Source organism: Hyperoodon ampullatus (genome assembly GCF_949752795.1).
Source record: "Hyperoodon ampullatus genome assembly, chromosome: 3".
NCBI lineage: Eukaryota > Metazoa > Chordata > Mammalia > Artiodactyla > Ziphiidae > Hyperoodon > Hyperoodon ampullatus.
In genome coordinates this window covers 102,029,933-102,049,195 of record NC_136916.1, presented here as the reverse complement: position 1 = coordinate 102,049,195, position 19,263 = coordinate 102,029,933, and the positions used below count along the sequence as shown (strand labels likewise).

The window sequence follows — 19,263 nt, the reverse complement described above, 5'->3', positions numbered from 1 at the left end:
ATCCCAAATTGTCCCAGGCCAATGGCACCACCTGGTGGCCAACCAGGGAAATCTCTGACTAGGTATTTCTGCGCTACCTCCTCTCTCACTGTCTGAGGACCTCAGGCATAAGCCATTCTCTCCTGTTTTCTTCTGCCAACTTCAGGGTTCTGTTAATTCTCATTTAGGTAATCTCCAATTTATACACAAGCATTCCCTTCCATCTCTTCTCCCAACCCCTTCCCAGACTCCCCTTCAACTGCTGCTAAAAAGCTTAAGGAACTTCAGTTATAAGCCTGCACTGTGAAGAAGGCAAAATCTGAAAGTGGTTAGTCACAATCCGATCTACTAAAGAACAATGCACCTTATTAACAAATATTTTGGAGAATATGAAAAGCAAATAGCTACATGATAGATGGAAAGATGGTCAGTTTTGCTGGTAATCAAATAAATACAAGCTGAAACAATGAGTGTCATTTTTGCCTGTCAAAAGATTTAAAAAGGTAATACTAATAGTTAACAAGGGAGACAAGATTCCCACAGAGGAAGAGAGAGCAGCCCTATTACTCCAACATTTACAGAAATCAATCTGACAGTAGGTAGGAAATGGAGCCTAAAAATATGCATGGAGCTTGACCCAATTTTTCTTTTCATAGAAATATATACCCTAGAGAATTTTTTTTTTTTTTTTTTTTTTGTTGCTGTACGTGGGCCTCTCACTGTTGTGGCGTCTCCCGTTGCGGAGCACAGGCTCCGGACGCGCAGGCTCAGCGGCCATGGCCCACGGGCCCAGCCGCTCCGCGGCATGTGGGATCCTCCCAGACCGGGGCACGAACGCACGTCCCCTGCATCGGCAGGCGGACTCTCAACCACTGCGCCACCAGGGAAGCCCTACCCTAGAGAATTTATCAGGAGTCTACACAAAGATTCATATGCAAATATGATCACTGAAGCAATGTTTTTGATGGGGACAAACTGGAACAATTCTTAATGTCCTGTATTTGGGGAATACTTAACTGAACGTGGGATAAACATATAATAGAATATAAGTCAGTTACTAAGAATAATTACAGTGATTTTTAAAAATGATAAACAAAAAGGCTCTTGATATCATATTAAGTATAAAAATCCAGATTAAAATATTTACAGTATGGGGGGGAGGGATAAATTAGGAGGTTAGAATTAATGCATACACACTATTACATATTAAATAGATAACCAAGTGCCTGCTGTATAGCACAGGGAACTATACTCAGTATTTTGTAATAACCTATAAGGGAAAAGAATCTGAAAAAAATATATATATGTATGTATAACTGAGTTGCTGTGCTGTACACCTGAAATTAACACGACATTGTAAATCAACTATACTTCAATAAAAAATATCTACAGTATGATTTTTTAAAATTACATATATATGCATAGAAAACGAGACTGGAAAGAAGCACAATAAATGTTGAAAGTAGGTATCTCTCCGTGGTAAGACTGTAAATAATTTATTTTCCAAATCATCCACAGTAGCCTTTATTACTTTTATACTAAGAAAAATTACTATAAATATAAGTAGTCCATACCACCTAGAGAGTCTTTAAAAGTACCCCAAATTTCCTTCTGAAATGTGCTGCACCAGGAAAAATAAAGCCTGCAGAGAAGTGGTTCTCCACAGGCGGCGATGTTGACCCACAGATGACATTAGTTCTGGTTGTCACAAGTCAGGGAGTTCTGCTGGCATGCAGAGGGCGGGTGCCAGAGATGGAGCCCTCACAGCAGAGAAGTCTCTGGCCCAATGTCACGGGTGCTGAGAGTGAAAACCCCGCTCTCAAGTCAAACTCACACGATTTGAATCCAGACCTGTATCTGTATTCCCCTTAGCTGGTCAGTCCTGGCCAATTACTCACCGACTCTGCACATCAACTTGCCCTTGTGAGAGAGAAGCATCTGCATAGGATTCCTGAGGGCAAAAGTAACTATATATATATATATATATATATATATGGTGTCTGGCACATAGTAGATGCAAAATAAACATTAGTTCTCTTCCCCTAGAACCACATTTAAAGGAAAAATACTATTACATATTCAATTTTGTGTTTCCTTTTGTTAGGTATTATAAAAAGAGAGCTTCTTAACCTTTTAACTAACCTCAATTACCCTTTTCAAACTTACATTTGGAGTCAAGTCAGCTTTGATGTGCTCTCCCCAGATTCTAGAGCTTTAATATCAGGTTGATAGGATGAAAAAAAGTGAATTCTTGAATCTACTAAAAACTCATGGAGGCACATGTTCTAAGTACTGGGGCTAATGTAGGTGAAAAGCTGATCTTCTGTCCTGACACTGCCCACTGGGTCCACCCTGGGGTCTGGAGGGGGACACAGGGCACCAAAGGACACACAGGTGTTGTGTGTGCATCTCTGCTTAAATCGGAGGGAGGCTGACGGTCATCACGTGCTCTCCTCGGTGCTGTAACTGGGGGTGAGGGATGAGATCTGACTCGTCTTGGACCACAGATGAAGGCACTGAAGCAGGGTGGGTAGGCCTGGGTGGGTAGGCGGACCGCAGAGAGAGTTGTGTGGGTACCAGGTACCGATCACTTACTCTGCTCAAGGCCTGGATCTGGAGAGCTGGGAGGAGCTGACCACTCCCTGCCTGCAGGCATGTCTTGCACAGCCCAGACCCCTAGGCTCCACAACTCTGCCTGTAAAAAAAAGCCAGAGGCGCTGACCTGGCTCCAGCGTGCTGTATACAGACCCAGTTCAATGAGAACCAACTGCCAAAAATCCTCTTCACTGACCCCATGCGAAAAAAAAGAATCCTTCTGATATTAGTATAATGCATCATTTACCGTCAGAAGAACTGCTCTTTTACCCATCCCTTCGGAAACATTTTCAGGCAATAGCACCTGCACTGTTGCCATATTTTTGCACACTCCAGTGACCAAGGACTATTCAGAGTCTGGACAAACTCTACAAGTGGTCCTTCCCATCATCTGCTGAAGGATTAAAAAAAGAAGAAGGCAGGCAAGCAAGAGACAGGAGAAGCTACCCACTGGTTCAGTTCAGGAGACGGGTGTCTCCAGTAGTTTACAGCAAAGGGACTCCTCCCAGCAGGCCCATCCATTCTTGCTGCTCAGGTGGAAAACGTGAGTCACCCACATCTCGTCCAAACCGTGCTGGGCTTGTTGACACAGGCCTGCTGAGCTCTTGGACCAGAAAGGTCCCCTGGGCCTCTACAGGGCAGGCCACTCTACTGGACTGACCATCTCCTCAGCCACAATCTGTCTCATGCAAGATAAACTCGGACAGGCCACCAGGGGAGATGGCCAGTAGTGCCCCGAGCCTGTCACGGATCCCTGCTGGAAGGGCCCGTCACTTTGGTTGTTTCCAGCCCTGAGGGGAGTATCACTCTGCCTTGCTCGGGCCAAACACCATGCCACACCCACTGGGCACCAGCGTCCTCTGAAGTGCTGGGAGGGGTCAGTCTCTGGCCCCCTGAGAGCTTATGATCCAGCGTGTCCAACACAGAACAGGTGGAGCAGCTAGAGGAAGGAGCTGGTCCACAGACCATCCAGCCCGTGCTGAGCATGGCGGGGGGCATGCTCCCTCGATTCTCTCTCTGACATCCACATGCGCTGAGTGACTGAAGCAACACCTACCTCCGTCCCCCGAGATCCCAATGGTGTTGATGCCTAATGCGCACGTATCTGACTAAGACACAAAGAAATACCCCACCCACCTCCCACCTAAAACCACCACCGCTGCCGCTGCCAGCCAGGCTCGGGGCAGCCTTTTTTTTTTTTTCGCGGTACGCGGGCCTCTCACTGTTGTGGCATCTCCCGTCACGGAGCACAGGCTCCGGATGCGCAGGCTCAGCGGCCATGGCTCACGGGCCCAGCCGCTCCGCGGCATGTGGGATCTTCCCGGACCGGGGCACGAACCCACGTCCTCTGCATCGGCAGGCGGACTCTCAACCACTGCGCCACCAGGGAAGCCGTCGGGGCAGCCTTTTTATCTGCAAGGAGACAGAGGAGGGTGCAGGACACTCTGCAGACAAGGGGGACAGGCAGAGTCACATGCACCATGTACCCCTGTCCCTGGATGCTCTTAAGTAGAAAAACTCGGTGACAACCCTCAAAGTGACCAGCTTTCCTGCCACCTCCCCTCCACCCCTAACTACCCTGCACTCAACACATTCTGGATAAAATGTCTATTTCTTCCCGCCTCCTCCTGCCTGAACCTGAGTCCCCATGATCCACAAGATCCTTCCTCAAGGAAGCCCGGCTCAAGTTCAACTGACCTGCAGCGTTTTTTGTGTTTTTTTTTGGGGGGGGGGGGGTTGTGTAGGGCAACGCCTTACCTCCCCTCAGAGCTCCTGTCGTGGTGACTGTGAGAGCCACATTCTGGACTCTCAGCTCCTATCCCAGCGTGTGGAAAGTGTGCATTTCTATTTTTATGTCCCTTTTCCTCACCTAGACTTCAAGCTCCTCAGACAAGAGCTGCTATAGTCACAGTAAGAGAACAGAGGCCCGGCCGCTCCCCCGCAGCTCCGCGGATACCGGTCTGTATCACACCCATTTAACTGACCCACTCCACTGGAGCGAGGGTGTGTATGAAAATACAGTTTATCATTCCTGATCTTGCATGTGTTTTCTCATTCTTACCCCTCTGGAGCACCGATGGAAAACGCATCCGGGGATGGGGTGAGGGGAAAGGTAGTCCAGTCCTGCTCCGTCCCCGATCCTCAGGAAAACTACCCAATTCCTCGGGTCGGAGTTTAACTTTTACTAACAGGTTCAGAGAAGATAATGACCGACTCTTATTTCACAAAGATCCTATGTAAAAAAATTAGATGTTGGTTGGTTTGAAAATGTATCAAGGTTACAGCGCCTGGCATGTGGTAGGCACTCAGTAATTACTTATGGAGTCAGTAAAAATGGAAATGTGTTAGATGATATTTTGATAGGATGCATGGTTCAGGGGAAGCATACTGATCATGGCCTGCCAGTCATGCCAGCACGTGGACAGTCTGCTCTCAAGCGACTGAGAACACGCTTTCCAACCCATCTGCACACCATTCTCACACCAGCGTCTCCTACATGCACATGAGCATGCTTCGCTCTTGGCTCGGCAGCTGACTAAACAGTCAGTCTTCTTGACTTTTTTTTTTTTTTTTTGCGGTACGCGGGCCTCTCACTGTTGTGGCCTCTCTCGTTGTGGAGCACAGGCTCCAGACGCACAGGCTCAGCGGCCATGGCTCACGGGCCCAGCCGCTCTGCGGCATGTGGGATCTTCCCGGACTGGGGCACGAACCCATGTCCCCTGCATCGGCAGGCGGACTCTCAACCACTGCGCCACCAGGGAAGCCCAGTCTTCTTGACTTTTAAGATGTTTCTATAACCCATGTCATGGCCAAACACAGGACATATAGTCATAAGGATAAGAAATAGAACAGAGCATGGTTGCGTATATAAAAGTAGCTATTTACTCGTTTTCAGGAAGCATCTGTCTTCACTAGAGTCACATGTTCCTAACTCCTAAGGTCAATACTAGCTAGAGCACTTCATAAGACTGGGGGTGGGGGGATTGGGGGGGATGGGTACGGTACTGGTTCCTCCAAAGTCTAACATGCAACTATGGTGGGCAGTTTGCCCAGGCCAAGCCTAGGAGGACACAGGGAACATAGGATATGACCATAGACATGACCATCTTCCAGCCCTGAAGCCATTTATACCTAGAAATATATATGGTAGAATGAAACAGGTAATGACCATGACAACAATACTTCCCATATGAGTAACATCTCATATTGTCCCAAACACTTTTATATGTATGATTTAACTTGACCGCTATATCAACCCTGTGAGATGGCCTGGGTAGCTGACCTCCATCTTCAGACTGGGAAACTAAACTTCATAGAGTTTAAGGGACTTGCTTAGTGCCACAATGGCGGGTCTGAGCCAGGACTCAAACCCCTGGGCTTCAAGCTTCGGTGCTCTTCCTGCTATGCCACATGATGATCACCTCCCCCACCATCCACACCACGTGCCCCTTCTGCCACTCCAGTCCCATGGCACACCACGGGTAAAAGTCACACTTAGTTTTAATCGTGGTGCCAAGCTGTGGTCTGCTAAACCCTCCCAGCCGGCTTCCACAGCTTTCTTTACAAACCGTGGTGCCCAAGGTATTTGCACCAATTTGTTCCAAGAGGGCAGTTTGTCAGAAAATTTGCTTTCTGAAGCTTCACGTCCCTGAAACACCATCTGCCCCAATCCGCCTGTGGTTTACCACGACTCCCAGCATCATTACAGCTTCTCAGCTAAATATCACAGGATTAGCCAAGTCTACGGGGATGGAAGACAGCTGGTTGGAGAAATTCAGTCAAACCTAACACAGCTGTCTTGCCAACTAGATCGAAAAGCTCAAGCTGTGTGATTGTGGGCAACTTGACACTTTTTTTTCATTGTCAGAAAGGTTATATCAAACGAGACAGGGTTTGGGAAAGTAGTTTTGCAAACCATAAAGCATTATATAAGATTTTGTTACCACTATTCCATTTCCCATATGTGTGTGATCTGCTTTGTCCATTATCTGTGGAAATCGTGTCCTGTGGTGACTCAGAATGCTGCTATTGCCATGCCCTGTCTCCAGATGGCAAGTCTCAGGTGACGAGGTCCCAGCTTGAACCTGCTCTGGGCTTCAGATAGGACAGCTGTGTCTAGGAGGACACCAGCCAGAAGCTATTTGCACGAGGAACTGAGATGCCTCCTGGGGAAAAGCTCAAACCAAAGCAAGGAGGAGTCTGGTCAGCAGACCCTGAGGCAGGGATAAGTCCTGCCCTTCTGGTTAGTGGGCGGGGTGGGGGAGGGATTGTTAACCCCTATGGTGCCTGATGCCTAGTTAGGTTTCTCTACCTGTGCAACCTCTCCTGTGATCTATGGAGAGCAAGGTGGGGGGCTGGGTGTTGCTGGGAACAGTGTGAAATAAAATGGAAAGCTCTGTTTTCCTAAAACTCTCTAGGGTTTAGGGGCACAAGGTACACTGATGGGGCTCCCCCTGCCCTCGCCACCCAACACTTTATGACAGGCTCCCTGAGGTTGAACAGCTCAGTGGCTGGAGTCTGGAGGATGAGGTGTGGTGCACAGCTGAAGGGAACAAGGAGAGAAAGAAGGGAAACATGGGTAAGTGCTCCATGGTAGGGGCCAATGCACTGTGTTCAGACTCATACGTGGATTTAGGGCACTTTGCAGGAGCTGAGGTCCTAAGTGAGTAGGTGGGAGAAGAGCCACTGAATTTTGAATTATTAGGGTTAAAATTCTCGGAATAGGGAGTTCCTGGCGGTCCCGTGCATCCACTGCAGAGGGCAGGGGTTCAATCTCTGGCTGGGGAACTAAGATCCCACAAGCCGCGTGGTGTGGCTAAAGAAATAAAAAATAAAAATAAAATAAAATGCTCGAAATATAGTTACAGGCTGGATGATCTTGACTGATCTAACACTAGTTTCACCTGCTGGCATCTCAGAGGTCAATGTTGTTTCCAAAGAGCAAATACAGTGAGAGGTTCTTTCAAAAGATATTTCGTGAGCATCTATTATGTGCCTGGCCCTGTCTAGGCCCTGCAGATACAAAAAGCAGGGCAGACATTGTGTCTGCTCCTGCAGATCTTACAGTCTGGTGAAGAAGGCAAGCAGCAACCTCATCATAAATGCCAATTCACAGGCAGTCTATATAGAGCAGCAAATTCCAGAAAGATCAATAACGAGCCCAGGAACAGGGATCATCCTTAAAGATAAACCTATTTCCCCAGTTTGGTCCAAGATCAAGCCTGTCCTCAACCACACCATTAATCAACTAGCGTAAGCAGCAGCATGCTCTGTTGGACAGAACAGAAGAAGGGTACACAAGGGTCCAGCTCAGGCTCTGAAACACATTCAAATACCAGCTGCATCCCTGGACAAGTCTCTTCTCTGACCTTCTGCTTCCACATGTGTCAAATGTGGCAAAGAATACCTGCCCTCCTTGCCTGAATCAAGGAAGCAAGTGTGAGGGGCGAGCATGAACCTCACAGCATCCCGACATACTTCTGCCTCTTCCCTTTTTTCCCAGCTGAGGAAAGACCTAAATCCAGGCCTCCATCTGAGCTCCCGGTTTCATCTCCTCCCACCTCCCCAGGAATGTTCACCCCTCAGTCATCTGCTCTTCATCCCACATCTTTAACTCTCTATTGGGTCTTGGCAATTAGCACTTCAACAAGTGCAAATCTCTAAAACAACCACCTACATGAAAACCTTCCTCATCTCTACATCACCAGCCCCCCATCCTTCCACAACTGTTACTCAGTCTTCTCCCCACTACCCGACACTCTGGAACAGATGTTTACATCGTGTCTTCTCTCCTGCTTCCTGCACTGTGGTTTCTGGCCCCACTACTCTGCAGAACCCGTTCTGCCCAAAGACCCCCGGGAACTTCAGTGTTGCTACACTCAGTGTCCACTCTACACCCAATGGTCCTTATTTCACACAACCTCTCTGCTGATTTTGACAAAGGTGACCACTGCCCCTTCCTGAAACATTCTTTCCTTGTTTACACCGCACCTTTCTGGTCTCCTTAATGCCCAATCTTTCTTGGTTTCCTTCGCAGATCCTTCTACCTGGCCCTGCAGACTGAGTTGTCCGGGCCTTTTCTCAGGTGTCTGCTCTTCTTTTTTTTTTTTTTTTTTTTTTCCACGGTATGCAGGCCTCTCACTGTTGTGGCCTCTCCCGTTGTGGAGCACAGGCTCCGGACGCGGAGGCTCAGCGGCCATGGCTCACGGGCCCAGCCGCTCCGCGGCATGTGGGATCTTCCCGGACCGGGGCACGAACCCGTGTCCCCTGCATCGGCAGGCAGACTCTCAACCACTGTACCACCAGGGAAGCCCCTGCTCTTCTTACTTGATACCCACCCAGGTAATCTCATCCATTTCTATGGCATCAGCTGCCACTAATATGGGGATGACTCCCAAACCCCTTCCTTTACCCAGACAGCTCTCCTGTGTCAGATACACCTGAGTGCCTTCTGGACACCTGCACCTGGATGTCCCAGGGCACCTTAAACACAACAAAGTCATCATTTTCATCTCCTTATCCTCCCCCCACACCAGAAAAAAAAAAGCAGACCTCCCCCTATTCCTTTTCAATTTCTTATCACTATCCATGCAATTGCCTAAGACAAAAAACTGGAAATCATCCAGGGAAATTTTAAGGATTTGAGTTCAGTGTGGTCTCAACGGATCCCCAAAGGACATGGGCCAAACCGGAGGCCCTGGTCCACTCAAAGACAACCCTTCAAGCCCATTGCTCTCATTGGCTCTCCCAGGATGAGGATAACCTAGAAAGAGATTTTAGTCAGGATACCTGGGTCAAGAGTCAGCCCCACCCCTTCCTCCAAATGCCGAGAGAGGCTAGCCTGAAACTTTGAGGCCCAGGTCGGTTGTTCAATGTTAACAACTCTTCCCTCCAACCTTCAAATGGGAAGCAACCATTGCCACCCTGTGGCCAAGTGGAGGCACTGCGGCTCCTTTACGAGGCCAAAGGTTGGCCAAGTAGAGACTCCTTAGGATCTGCCCCTTCAAATAGACCTTATCTTACAAAGACTCTCCCCCTGATATTTATTAAGAAAATAATCTTGGTTCTCTTTATTTTAAAATAAGAAAGATGAAGCCCAAAATTTAGTGTTATAAAAAGGAATTTTGGTATTTTTAGGTTTGGCAATGCTGGTTTAAATTAAATCGGGATCCATCAAGTGCCAGTATTTATAAATTTCCCAGTGGCTTGGTATCTGGGGTTATCATGTGGTCTAGAATGGTGGGGAAAATGAACCAGTGGTATTGAGGAGACTCTTTTACCTGAGGCTGCTATTCTGAAGACTGAAGCATGTTTTCTGGTTGGATTCATCAAAAGCTAACATTAGTGTCAGCTGGCAGAGCCACTTCTGATTCCCACGCATCTCTATCCCATAGCTAATGGCTCTCTGAATCAATCCCTTGGACAGCTGGTGGCTATATTTGTTTCTAGGGATAATATAACAGCAGTAGCCATTTAGCTATGTCATAGGGATCAATGAGCCACTTTGAGCTTGGAGGGAGGTGGGCACTGCTGAGATACAAGGTGCACTGAAACACAGCTGAACTGTACTGCTAACTGGGTGAGTCATCCAAAATAATATCAGGGAAAGCCATTAAAGACTGGAAGCGTGTTCCTGATATCCACAAAGTGAGAGGAGGCAGGCCTACATTCAGTTACTAACAGAACCCACTTGTGAGAGCGGACTGAAGCCCCACTATGAGAAAACCAGGTTTCAGAACAGTCGCTGAGATCACACACAGCTAATACATAGTATGGTTAAGACTCAACCCGTGACCACTTAGGGGGTGGGGTAGCGAGGGTGGGAGGGAGACGCAAGAGGGAGGAGATATGGGGATATATGTATAGCTGATTCACTTTGTTATAAAGCAGAAACTAACACACCATTGTAAAGCAATTATACTCCAATAAAGATGTATTTAAAAAAAAAAAAGGACTCAACCCGGCTTTTCCTTACCATCAAAGCATGTTTTCTTCTCTATAAAACAAGTTGGTGCCTGTTTGTCTTTACTTTGTATTTTTGTTTTGCTTTGGGTTAAGAATTTACACATTTGATGGCCATCCTTTAATAATATAGTCCTTTTTTTTTTTTTTTTTTTTGGTGGTACGCGGGCCTCTCACTGTTGTGGCCTCTCCTGTTGAGGAGCACAGGCTCCGGACGCGCAGGCTCAGCGGCCATGGCTCACGGGCCCAGCCGCTCCGCGGCTTGTGGGATCTTCCCGGACCAGGGCACGAACCCGTGTCCCCTGCATCGGCAGGCAGACTCTCAACCACTGCACCACCAGGGAAGCCCTATAGTCTCTCTTTTTCCCCAGACAGAAGATGAGCACAAACCACAACTCTTCATTAATTACTTAATGGTTAGCAATTCTCATGCTAGAAGATGTTTCTCATACAAATTATTAAACCCCATGATTATTTTCTCTACACTATATGCAAGGCTATGTAAAATCAGTTAATTTGGGGGCAAAGTATGATTAATCCTCACAATGTTTATAACATCATAAAAAATCTTTACAATTGTAATTAAAGAAATACATTTATTTATGAAGTTTCAAAACAAGAAAAAAAAGAATTTACACATTTGAAAGATGCTCCTTACTGAGTCATGTTTAAGGTACCTACGGAGAAGTGAAAAATAACCTCCAACCTCTTAGGATGTTTTGGGCAAATGCTTCCTCCCCAGGGACCACTTAGAGCGGGTCAACAAGAAGGCTGGCTTAACAACGGGTGACTTAACAACCAGGAGGCTGGGTACCAGGTTTCAGGAATCCTCTATCTATTGCCTCAAGTCTAGTTGGCCCCCTGCTGGTTTCATTCCATAACTGCAAAAAGCCTTTCCCATTTCTCAATAGGCCCCTGTACAGAAGATTCAAACCTTGCACCCTGGATCAGTCATAGTCAAAGCAAATAGACCTTTTGCCAAGCACATTATCACTGAGTTCCTGGCAAAAACCTCTAGGTAGATTTTTTAAAACACAGAACAGAAATGGAATATTTTCCTTGAATTGAAAGGAATAAAGTCTCAAAAGATCCAGAAGTCAAATAGAATTTATATACTTATTGCTGCCAGATATACTTATTTTTAAAATATTTATTCAAATATACATTCATTCTTCAAATATTTACCAAGTGCCTACTATGTGTCTGGGTATAAAGCAGTAAATAAAATAGATATTGCCTCATGGAACTGCCGTTCCAGTGGGGAGACAGATAATAAATAAGCAAGGAAACAAACATTCATTATAAACTTTTTTAATGCTATAGAGTTTTAAAAAAACAAAAGGGAGGGCTTCCCTGGTGGCGCAGTGGTTGAGAGTCCGCCTGCCGATGCAGGGGACACGGGTTCGTGCCCCGGTCCAGGAAGATCCCACATGCCGCGGAGCGGCTGGGCCCGTGAGCCATGGCCGCTGGGCCTGCGCATCCGGAGCCTGTGCTCCGCAACGGGAGAGGCTGCAACAGTGAGAGGCCCGCGTACCGCAAAAAAAAAAAAAAAAAAAAAAAAAAAAAGGGCACTGTGGCAGAGAAGGGGGTCACTGAGAGAAGCCGGGTAGGCCTCTCTGAGCGGATGACTCTGAAGCTGAGCCCTGCAGAGGAGGACAGGTATACGCAGAGTGGAAAGAACAGGTGAGAGCCTGGAGGAGGGAAGACACTGGTGTGGGTGTGGGGCTGCAGGGATGTTGGGAGGGATGAAGGCAGAGTGCAGGTGAAATGGGCAAGGAAGTTGTTGGCCTTCACAAGCACAGCCTAAAAGGCACCTCAACATTAACACATGCAGGGCTTCCCTGGTGGTGCAGTGGTTAAGAATCCACCTGCCAATGCAGGGGACACGGGTTCAACCCCTGGGCCGGGAAGATCCCACATGCCGTGGAGCAACTAAGCCCATGCGCCACAACTACTGAGCCTGTGCTCTAGAGCCCGCGAGCCACAACTACTGAGCCCACGTGCCACAACTACTGAAGCCCACACGCCTAGAGCCCGTGCTCCACAACAAGAGAAGCCACCGCAATGAGAAGCCCACGCACCGCAATGAAGAGTAGCCCCCGCTCGCCGCAACTAGAGAAAGCCCGAGCACAGCAACAAAGACCCAACGCAGCCAAAAATAAGAAACAAAAAAAAACAAAGAAAGTTCCTTTCCAGGATATCATGCCAATATCCTGGCGTCACCCCTGGCTCCTCTCTGTTTTTCAGTTCCTACCTCTAACCCACCAGCAAATCCTATTGGCTCCAACTTCAAATATACCCATCCTCTGACCATGCCTCACCACTTCTCTAGCTGCCATGCTAGTATTCCCCTCACCTGGATTATTACCTTAGTCTCCTAACTCATCTCCCCCATTTCAGTGCTCCCTCCCTACAGAGTATTTTCAAGACAGCAGTTGGAGTGGTCCTTTTCAAAGGAAGGCTGAACACATCACTGTCCAAAGTCTCCAGTGGCTTCAGATACACGCTCAAAGGAAAAGCCAAAGTCGCTGTAGGGCTGTAAGACCCTATGACACGATCTGTCCCCCCACACCACCTCCCACCTCCCCTTCCTGCCCTTACCCCAGTCTCATCTCTTCCTGCGCTGAGTCCTGGGCTACAGCCACACTAGCCTCCTCGCTCTAACCTTATGGCTTTCGCATTTGCAGCCCTCTCCATCTGGAAGGTCCTGGATCACACAGCTGACTCTCTCAACTCTTATTTTTGCCTGTCTTCCCAGTGAGGAGTCCCCTGCCCCTATTTTGCTTCCTCCATCCCCCTCTTCTGCTTTATATTTTTATAGCACTTATGACCATTTGACTTATTACATATTTTACTTATTTCTTTATGTAATGACTCTATCTACCCTGTCCTGCCAACCTTTCAGGTTCATGTTCATTTCTTCAGTACATAAAACAGTGCCTGGCATTCAAAAAATGCTTGTTGACTTGACAAATGAGTGGTGAGAACAGTGGACTACAATGGACTAGGAGAGGACAGGAGGTGAGGAAGTACATTAGCATGTGTGGAAAGGTTGCTGTGGAAGAAAAATGGTAGAGTAACTCAAAGGGATACGGGATCAAAGGAGGAAATAATTTTTTAGTGGGATATATGACCCCAGTGACCTAATAGTAATTTACACTGATACTACATCCTATTTTAAAAGGACAGTTTATAATGCTATGTTTGAGAGCTTATATACATCTTCAATAGTGAGATTAATCTAAGGATTATACAATTAATTAATCAGAGTAGACACAATAAGAAGAAATTGGCTTCTATGTGCCACTTATTAGACAATGAACAGCCCTGCATGCAAAGAATTGAAGAGTCCAGTAATTGTCACCTAAAATGACAATGATGATTCATTTAGAAATGATTTCATGGTAGAATAGTTGGAGTATGCTAAAACTTTATTTTTGTTTCTCTGAACTGGAATATTACCTGCTTGCAGGTGAATAAATTTAAATCCTACCCCCAAGCTAAACGGAAGCTTCAAGAAGTAATTCACTCAAGGTCACGTTACTGATAAATGATGGAGTTGCCGGTTAAATCCAGATATCTTTGGGAACAGTTTATGTTAAATGTGCATTAAAATTCACACCAGAATATATGTATGTATGTGTATATATATATATATATATATATATATATATATATATCATATTCTTTCTATAAAAATTAGAAAAACTTTCTAACTTGGTCCTTCATAACAAAATACTAAAATAAATGTTGAAGGGATATGGAAGATACCCCATGTATCTGTCAGACACCTGGGAATTAGCATGAATGAATGTCAGCAGAGACAACGCAAATAAACGGATGAGTTGAAACAATCCTACACTCACATGAGAAAATATTAGACCACCCAATAAATTAAATGCCAAAGTGCAGGACAGGGAAAAATCCCAGGCTGCTTATTTTGTTTCCCTGTTAGCTTGCACCCAAGCTGTCATAGGCAGAATTCTAAGATGACCCCCAAGATTCCCACCTACCGGCGTACACGCCCTGCATAATCCTCTGCCTTTGAGTGTGCGTAGGACCTGTGGACTATCACTCCCTTGATAAATGACAAAAGTAATGAGATAGTCACTCCTATAATTATATTGTATTATGATTAGCAGACTAAAGGGATATTCTCCCTCTGGATTTGAGGAAGTAAGCTGCCATGTTGTGAGAGGGTCAGATGGCTTACAACCAACCTGAGAGTGGCCTCTGAGAGCTGAAAGGGACCCTGTTGACAGCCAGCAAGAGAAAGGGGACCTTGATCCCACAACAGCAAAAAACTGAATTCTGCCAACAACCTAGATGAGTTTGGAAGAGGACCCCAAGCTCCAGCCAAGACTGCATCTCCTGTCAACACTGTGATTTCAGCCTGACGAGACTGAGCAGAGGGCCCAGCTAACCCATGCCTGACTCCCGACCAAAGGAAACTGTGAGCTGATCAGTGGGTATTGTGTTAAGCTGCTAAATGTGTGGTAATAGAAAACCAAAACACAAGCCGATATTCATCCCTTCCACAGACACTGTTAGAGGAGACCCATCATGGCTATGACGTCACATTACGCCAAGGGTAATAATGAAAGCAGAGTTTTTAATTCTGAATTGTTCTAATCCATGCTCTTTCACACCTCCAATACCTTTTCACTTGACATTCCCTGATGAATTCAAACTTCAAAACCCAGGTCAAATGTTGCTTCTTCAAAACAGCATTTCCTTACAGACACCCCCATCCACTCCCAAGCAGAATAAATTACCGAGTTCTTTACTTCCATGGCAGCAGCTTGCCTGTCCATCTATCAAAACACTGGCCATGATGCACTGTAATAACCTCTCCCGGCTCCCACCCCCCAGACAGAATCTTTTAGGGCAGAGCTGCCTCAGCCTCCTGCACGGTGGCCGGCACAGAGCGGGTGCTGAATAGCTGGCTACTGAGTGAAGGAAAGGAGGCTCTGGATATACATAGGCTGTTGATGCCCAGGGAGTTGCTGTTTCTTTTCCACACAGATGATCAGGCCTCCAGTATTAATGGAAACCTAGAAAGCCGTCTCCATGACAACAGCTGGGTGACTAATCAAGCACTTTTACTGGTTAAAAGGGCAGATATTTACTGTCTTGAAAGAGCTGGTCTGAAATGGGTAGGTGTACTTGAAGCCAGAGTTGGCAGCAGATGCTGAAAAGGATTTAGATTCACCCCAGAAGGGGTGGTGTGAAGCTCTGTCTGATTTGTTCTGCCTCAAGCCCTGTGCTAGATTTGCATGCTTCTGATTCAAATCATGTGTTAATCTATTCCTGAAATCAAATGTCAGCCTAAATAGACAACAACTCCACAGAGTTAGTTTTACTCAATGGTTTAAAACTATGGGTAACAAGACAGAAATGAGAATCATATATCAACAATATCCATAGCAATCCCAGGACCCCCAAAGCAGATAGCTGTTTTAGGAAATTATGGACTCAGGCAAAATTATACAAAATCAATGCACAGGAAATAGTATTTGCTGGGTGTGTGTTTTGACAAAACTCAGAGAAAGAATTCATGTTTTTCCTTAGGACCCACTCCTGTGGGCAAACACTTGAAGTGCTCTTTTGTGTTCAGACTAAATTAACCATGCTACTGCTTTAGGGCTCCACCTTGGTGGAGAAAAAGAGCATTCAGAATCAGAGGGATACAAAGCAAGGCATGGAAATAAGGCACCTGCTCTTAAGAGCTGCTCATCACCACCTCATAAGAGCGAGATTCCAATTCTCTCTATAAGTAAATCACTAAACAAAAAAAGTATCACTTTCTAATAAAAGTATTACAATCATATTGCCAGAAACTTAGAAGAATTAAGGTGGGAAATGGTCTTATCACCCTAAAACAGTTAAATTAACATCTGTTATATTAAAAAAAATTTTTTTTCAGTTATTGACATAAACTCTTAACATCAGTACCTCTTTTGGCTCCCTTGGGTTTATCTGACATCATCCCTAAGAATCAAATCAGATCCTTTAGGTCCCATATATATATATATATATATATATATATATATATATATATATATATATATATATATATATATATTTTTTTTTTTTTTTTTTTTTTTTTTTTGCGGTACGCGGGCCTATCACTGTTGTGGCCTTTCGCGTTGTGGAGCACAGGCTCCGGATGCGCAGGCTCAGCGGCCATGGCTCACAGGCCCAGCCGCTCCGCAGCACGTGGGATCCTCCTGGACCGGGGCACGAACCCGTGTCCCCTGAATCGGCAGGCAGACTCTCAACCACTGCGCCACCAGGGAAGCCCTAGGTCCTATATTTTGAAGATCTTTTACAAACACTGGCTGGCAGTGGCTCAGAGGCAGCCAACTGGGACACAATTTCCCAAAGATCAGTTTGGGAGAAGACAAGGGGTCTGGGTTCTAATCTTTTTTTAGTGATAACGCTAGATGCTCCTTCATTCACTTACTAAATATTAATGTACCAGATTTTGTGCTAGATGCTAGGGCTACAGCTGTGAATTAGATAAGGTCCCTGCCCTCACAGGACTTATATTCTCATGTGTATGTATGTATCTATAAACTGTGTAGTATAAGAAGAAAGGGAAAACAGAAGGGGGAAGTAGAGTTTCTTCAATATGCATTAATTATTTTACTGCTAATGGAAACTGCAAACTGGCAGAACACAGTAAATACCTTCAATGCTCTGTGGGCCCACAAGGTTCATGGCCTGGTGAGCTGGATACTCTACCCGTGGCCTGGCAATGCCCAGCTGCTCCATCACACCATGGAGCAGCCTCTGGATATCTGTTTCTGAGACCCGGTCAGGGGTTCTTGGGCTATAAGCAGCTGTTGCAGTCCATCCAAAAGTCAGCCAAAACACTAGGCCAGACAGCATGGTAGAAACCATCCTGGCAGCAATTTTTAACCTGCAGAAAAAAGACCAAACATATATCAATTGGCCACAGCTGGCAATTGTGATGATGCAATCATGTAATCACTCCAGGGAGTGATTCAAGGACCACCCAGGAAGGGACTGCAATGAAAAATTCTTAAGGATTTGCTTAGGCCTTATGTGTCCACCCTAGCCAGGACATCAGCTGTGAGAAGGTATTAAAGAAACAGAATAGTCTGTCTGAGATAGCCAATTCCCTCTGTCCTCACATTCTTGGGAAGTCTAGACTATAATGGCACTTCTCACTCATTTCTTATTGTCCTTACAGCTCCCTGGAAGCTCTGCATTACGCCTACCCCACCATTCTCTCCCTCGCTTAAACAAACAAAAATAAACAACAACAAAAATTTGCCTCACTTTTGAGAAAGGGAGAGGGAGAGTGACATCTTGACTTTTCTAATCCTGGTGAAGAAAAGGCTCAGGGGAAGGAGTTGGAAGACACAAATGGTAAAGAAGCATAGAAAGCTTAGGAGTGGTACAAGGGAACATCAATACACACAGCTCAGGCCTGCCCTCTAATCTGGGAAGGAAGATGAAGGATGCTTGCTGCACCACATGCTGGCAGGGCGAACTTGGGCGAATGTCTCAACTTCCTTCTCTGCAAAAAGGGATGAGAAAAGCATCCGTCTTATAGGGTTACTGTGAGGTAAGTGTGAGGGCACACGTAAGAGGACTGAAAACAATGCCAGACACAGAGCTCCCCAGATTGCTATTATTATGTTGGCAATACTGCCTTACTGTTCCGGAGGTTCGAATTTGGGGAATCGAAGGGTGATGAGAGAGAAAACAGAACAGGTGAAGGAGGCTGGAGAAACCTTGTCTGGGGAGTCAACCTGTCCTGAATGTTGGCTTCCACGCAACCAGAAGCCTGCAGAACAAGAGAACAAATATTCACGCAAATTCCCTCTGCAGCTGCTGAACCTTAGGGCGGAGACTGCAGGCAGTGGCCATGCAAACCCTCTTTTGAGCATCCTTCTATGGCAGCGCGCGGGGGGGAGGGCGGGGGGAGAAGGTGGTGGCGGCATGCATTTCTTCCCTGAAACTGAAATATTCATAATCCCCAATATCTACTTCTGTAAAGGAAAGGCTTTTTAAAGAGCCACTCAGATGTAAAACCCTGTACTACAAAGAGCTGAGACAGCAAAGCCTGCAAAATCTGACGAAAAAGGCCAGAGGCAGACACCAGCCTCTCCGGCCATCTTCATCTTTCCTTCCTCCGCTCTGAATGCAGGATGTCTTTGTTTCATTTACACTCCCAGCCAACAGTGTTCGGATTTGATCTCCTTCCTCGGTACTCTTTCCCTCTTATTCAGAGCCGAACCTCCGGTTCCCACACCCATCCTTTGTCTGCCCCCCGCCTCCAGCTCAAGGATTTCAGCACGACGCCCTCCCCCACTCCCGATCGTGAAGAGCCCGTTGGTCTGGGTGGGCGTCAGGTCGAGCCGGCCTCAGCGCGGCACTCACCGAGCGGCAGCCGTAGGAGCCTGCTGCGGTCTGGGCCTCGGTGGGGGTCGGGAGCGAAGCGGGGAGATCTGGGTCGCTGGTGCGTCACCTCCCTCCTCATCTTAGCCCCGCCCCGTCCCTCCTCCAGCAGGTGGAAGTCGCCTGGCCAGGACTCCCCACCCAGAACTCAACTCAGATGCTGGGGCCTTCCGCCCACGCATTCCACATGCACATCTCATAGACACCCTCTTCCTCTATCGACCCCTGTGTAAGTAATTAACCTTTTCTCAAGCAATTATCCAAACAACGTGCCAGATCGCCTCGCCATTTTTG

The 19,263-nt window shown here is 46.6% G+C and overlaps 1 protein-coding gene across 1 annotated transcript in view; it reads right to left on the bottom strand.

The window, feature by feature from the left end:
- LOC307049590 (neuroendocrine protein 7B2) overlaps positions 1-19,051 on the bottom strand; it is a gene marked incomplete at its 5' end in the record, with an annotated part of 55,438 nt that extends 36,387 nt beyond the window's left edge. The window contains 3 exons of the mRNA XM_079699139.1: positions 17,229-17,461; positions 18,226-18,355; positions 18,952-19,051. Coding sequence (XP_079555265.1) covers positions 17,229-17,461; positions 18,226-18,355; positions 18,952-19,051 — 463 coding nt within the window. The remainder of the gene's footprint in view (positions 1-17,228; positions 17,462-18,225; positions 18,356-18,951) is intronic.
- Positions 19,052-19,263: the final 212 nt, after the last annotated feature.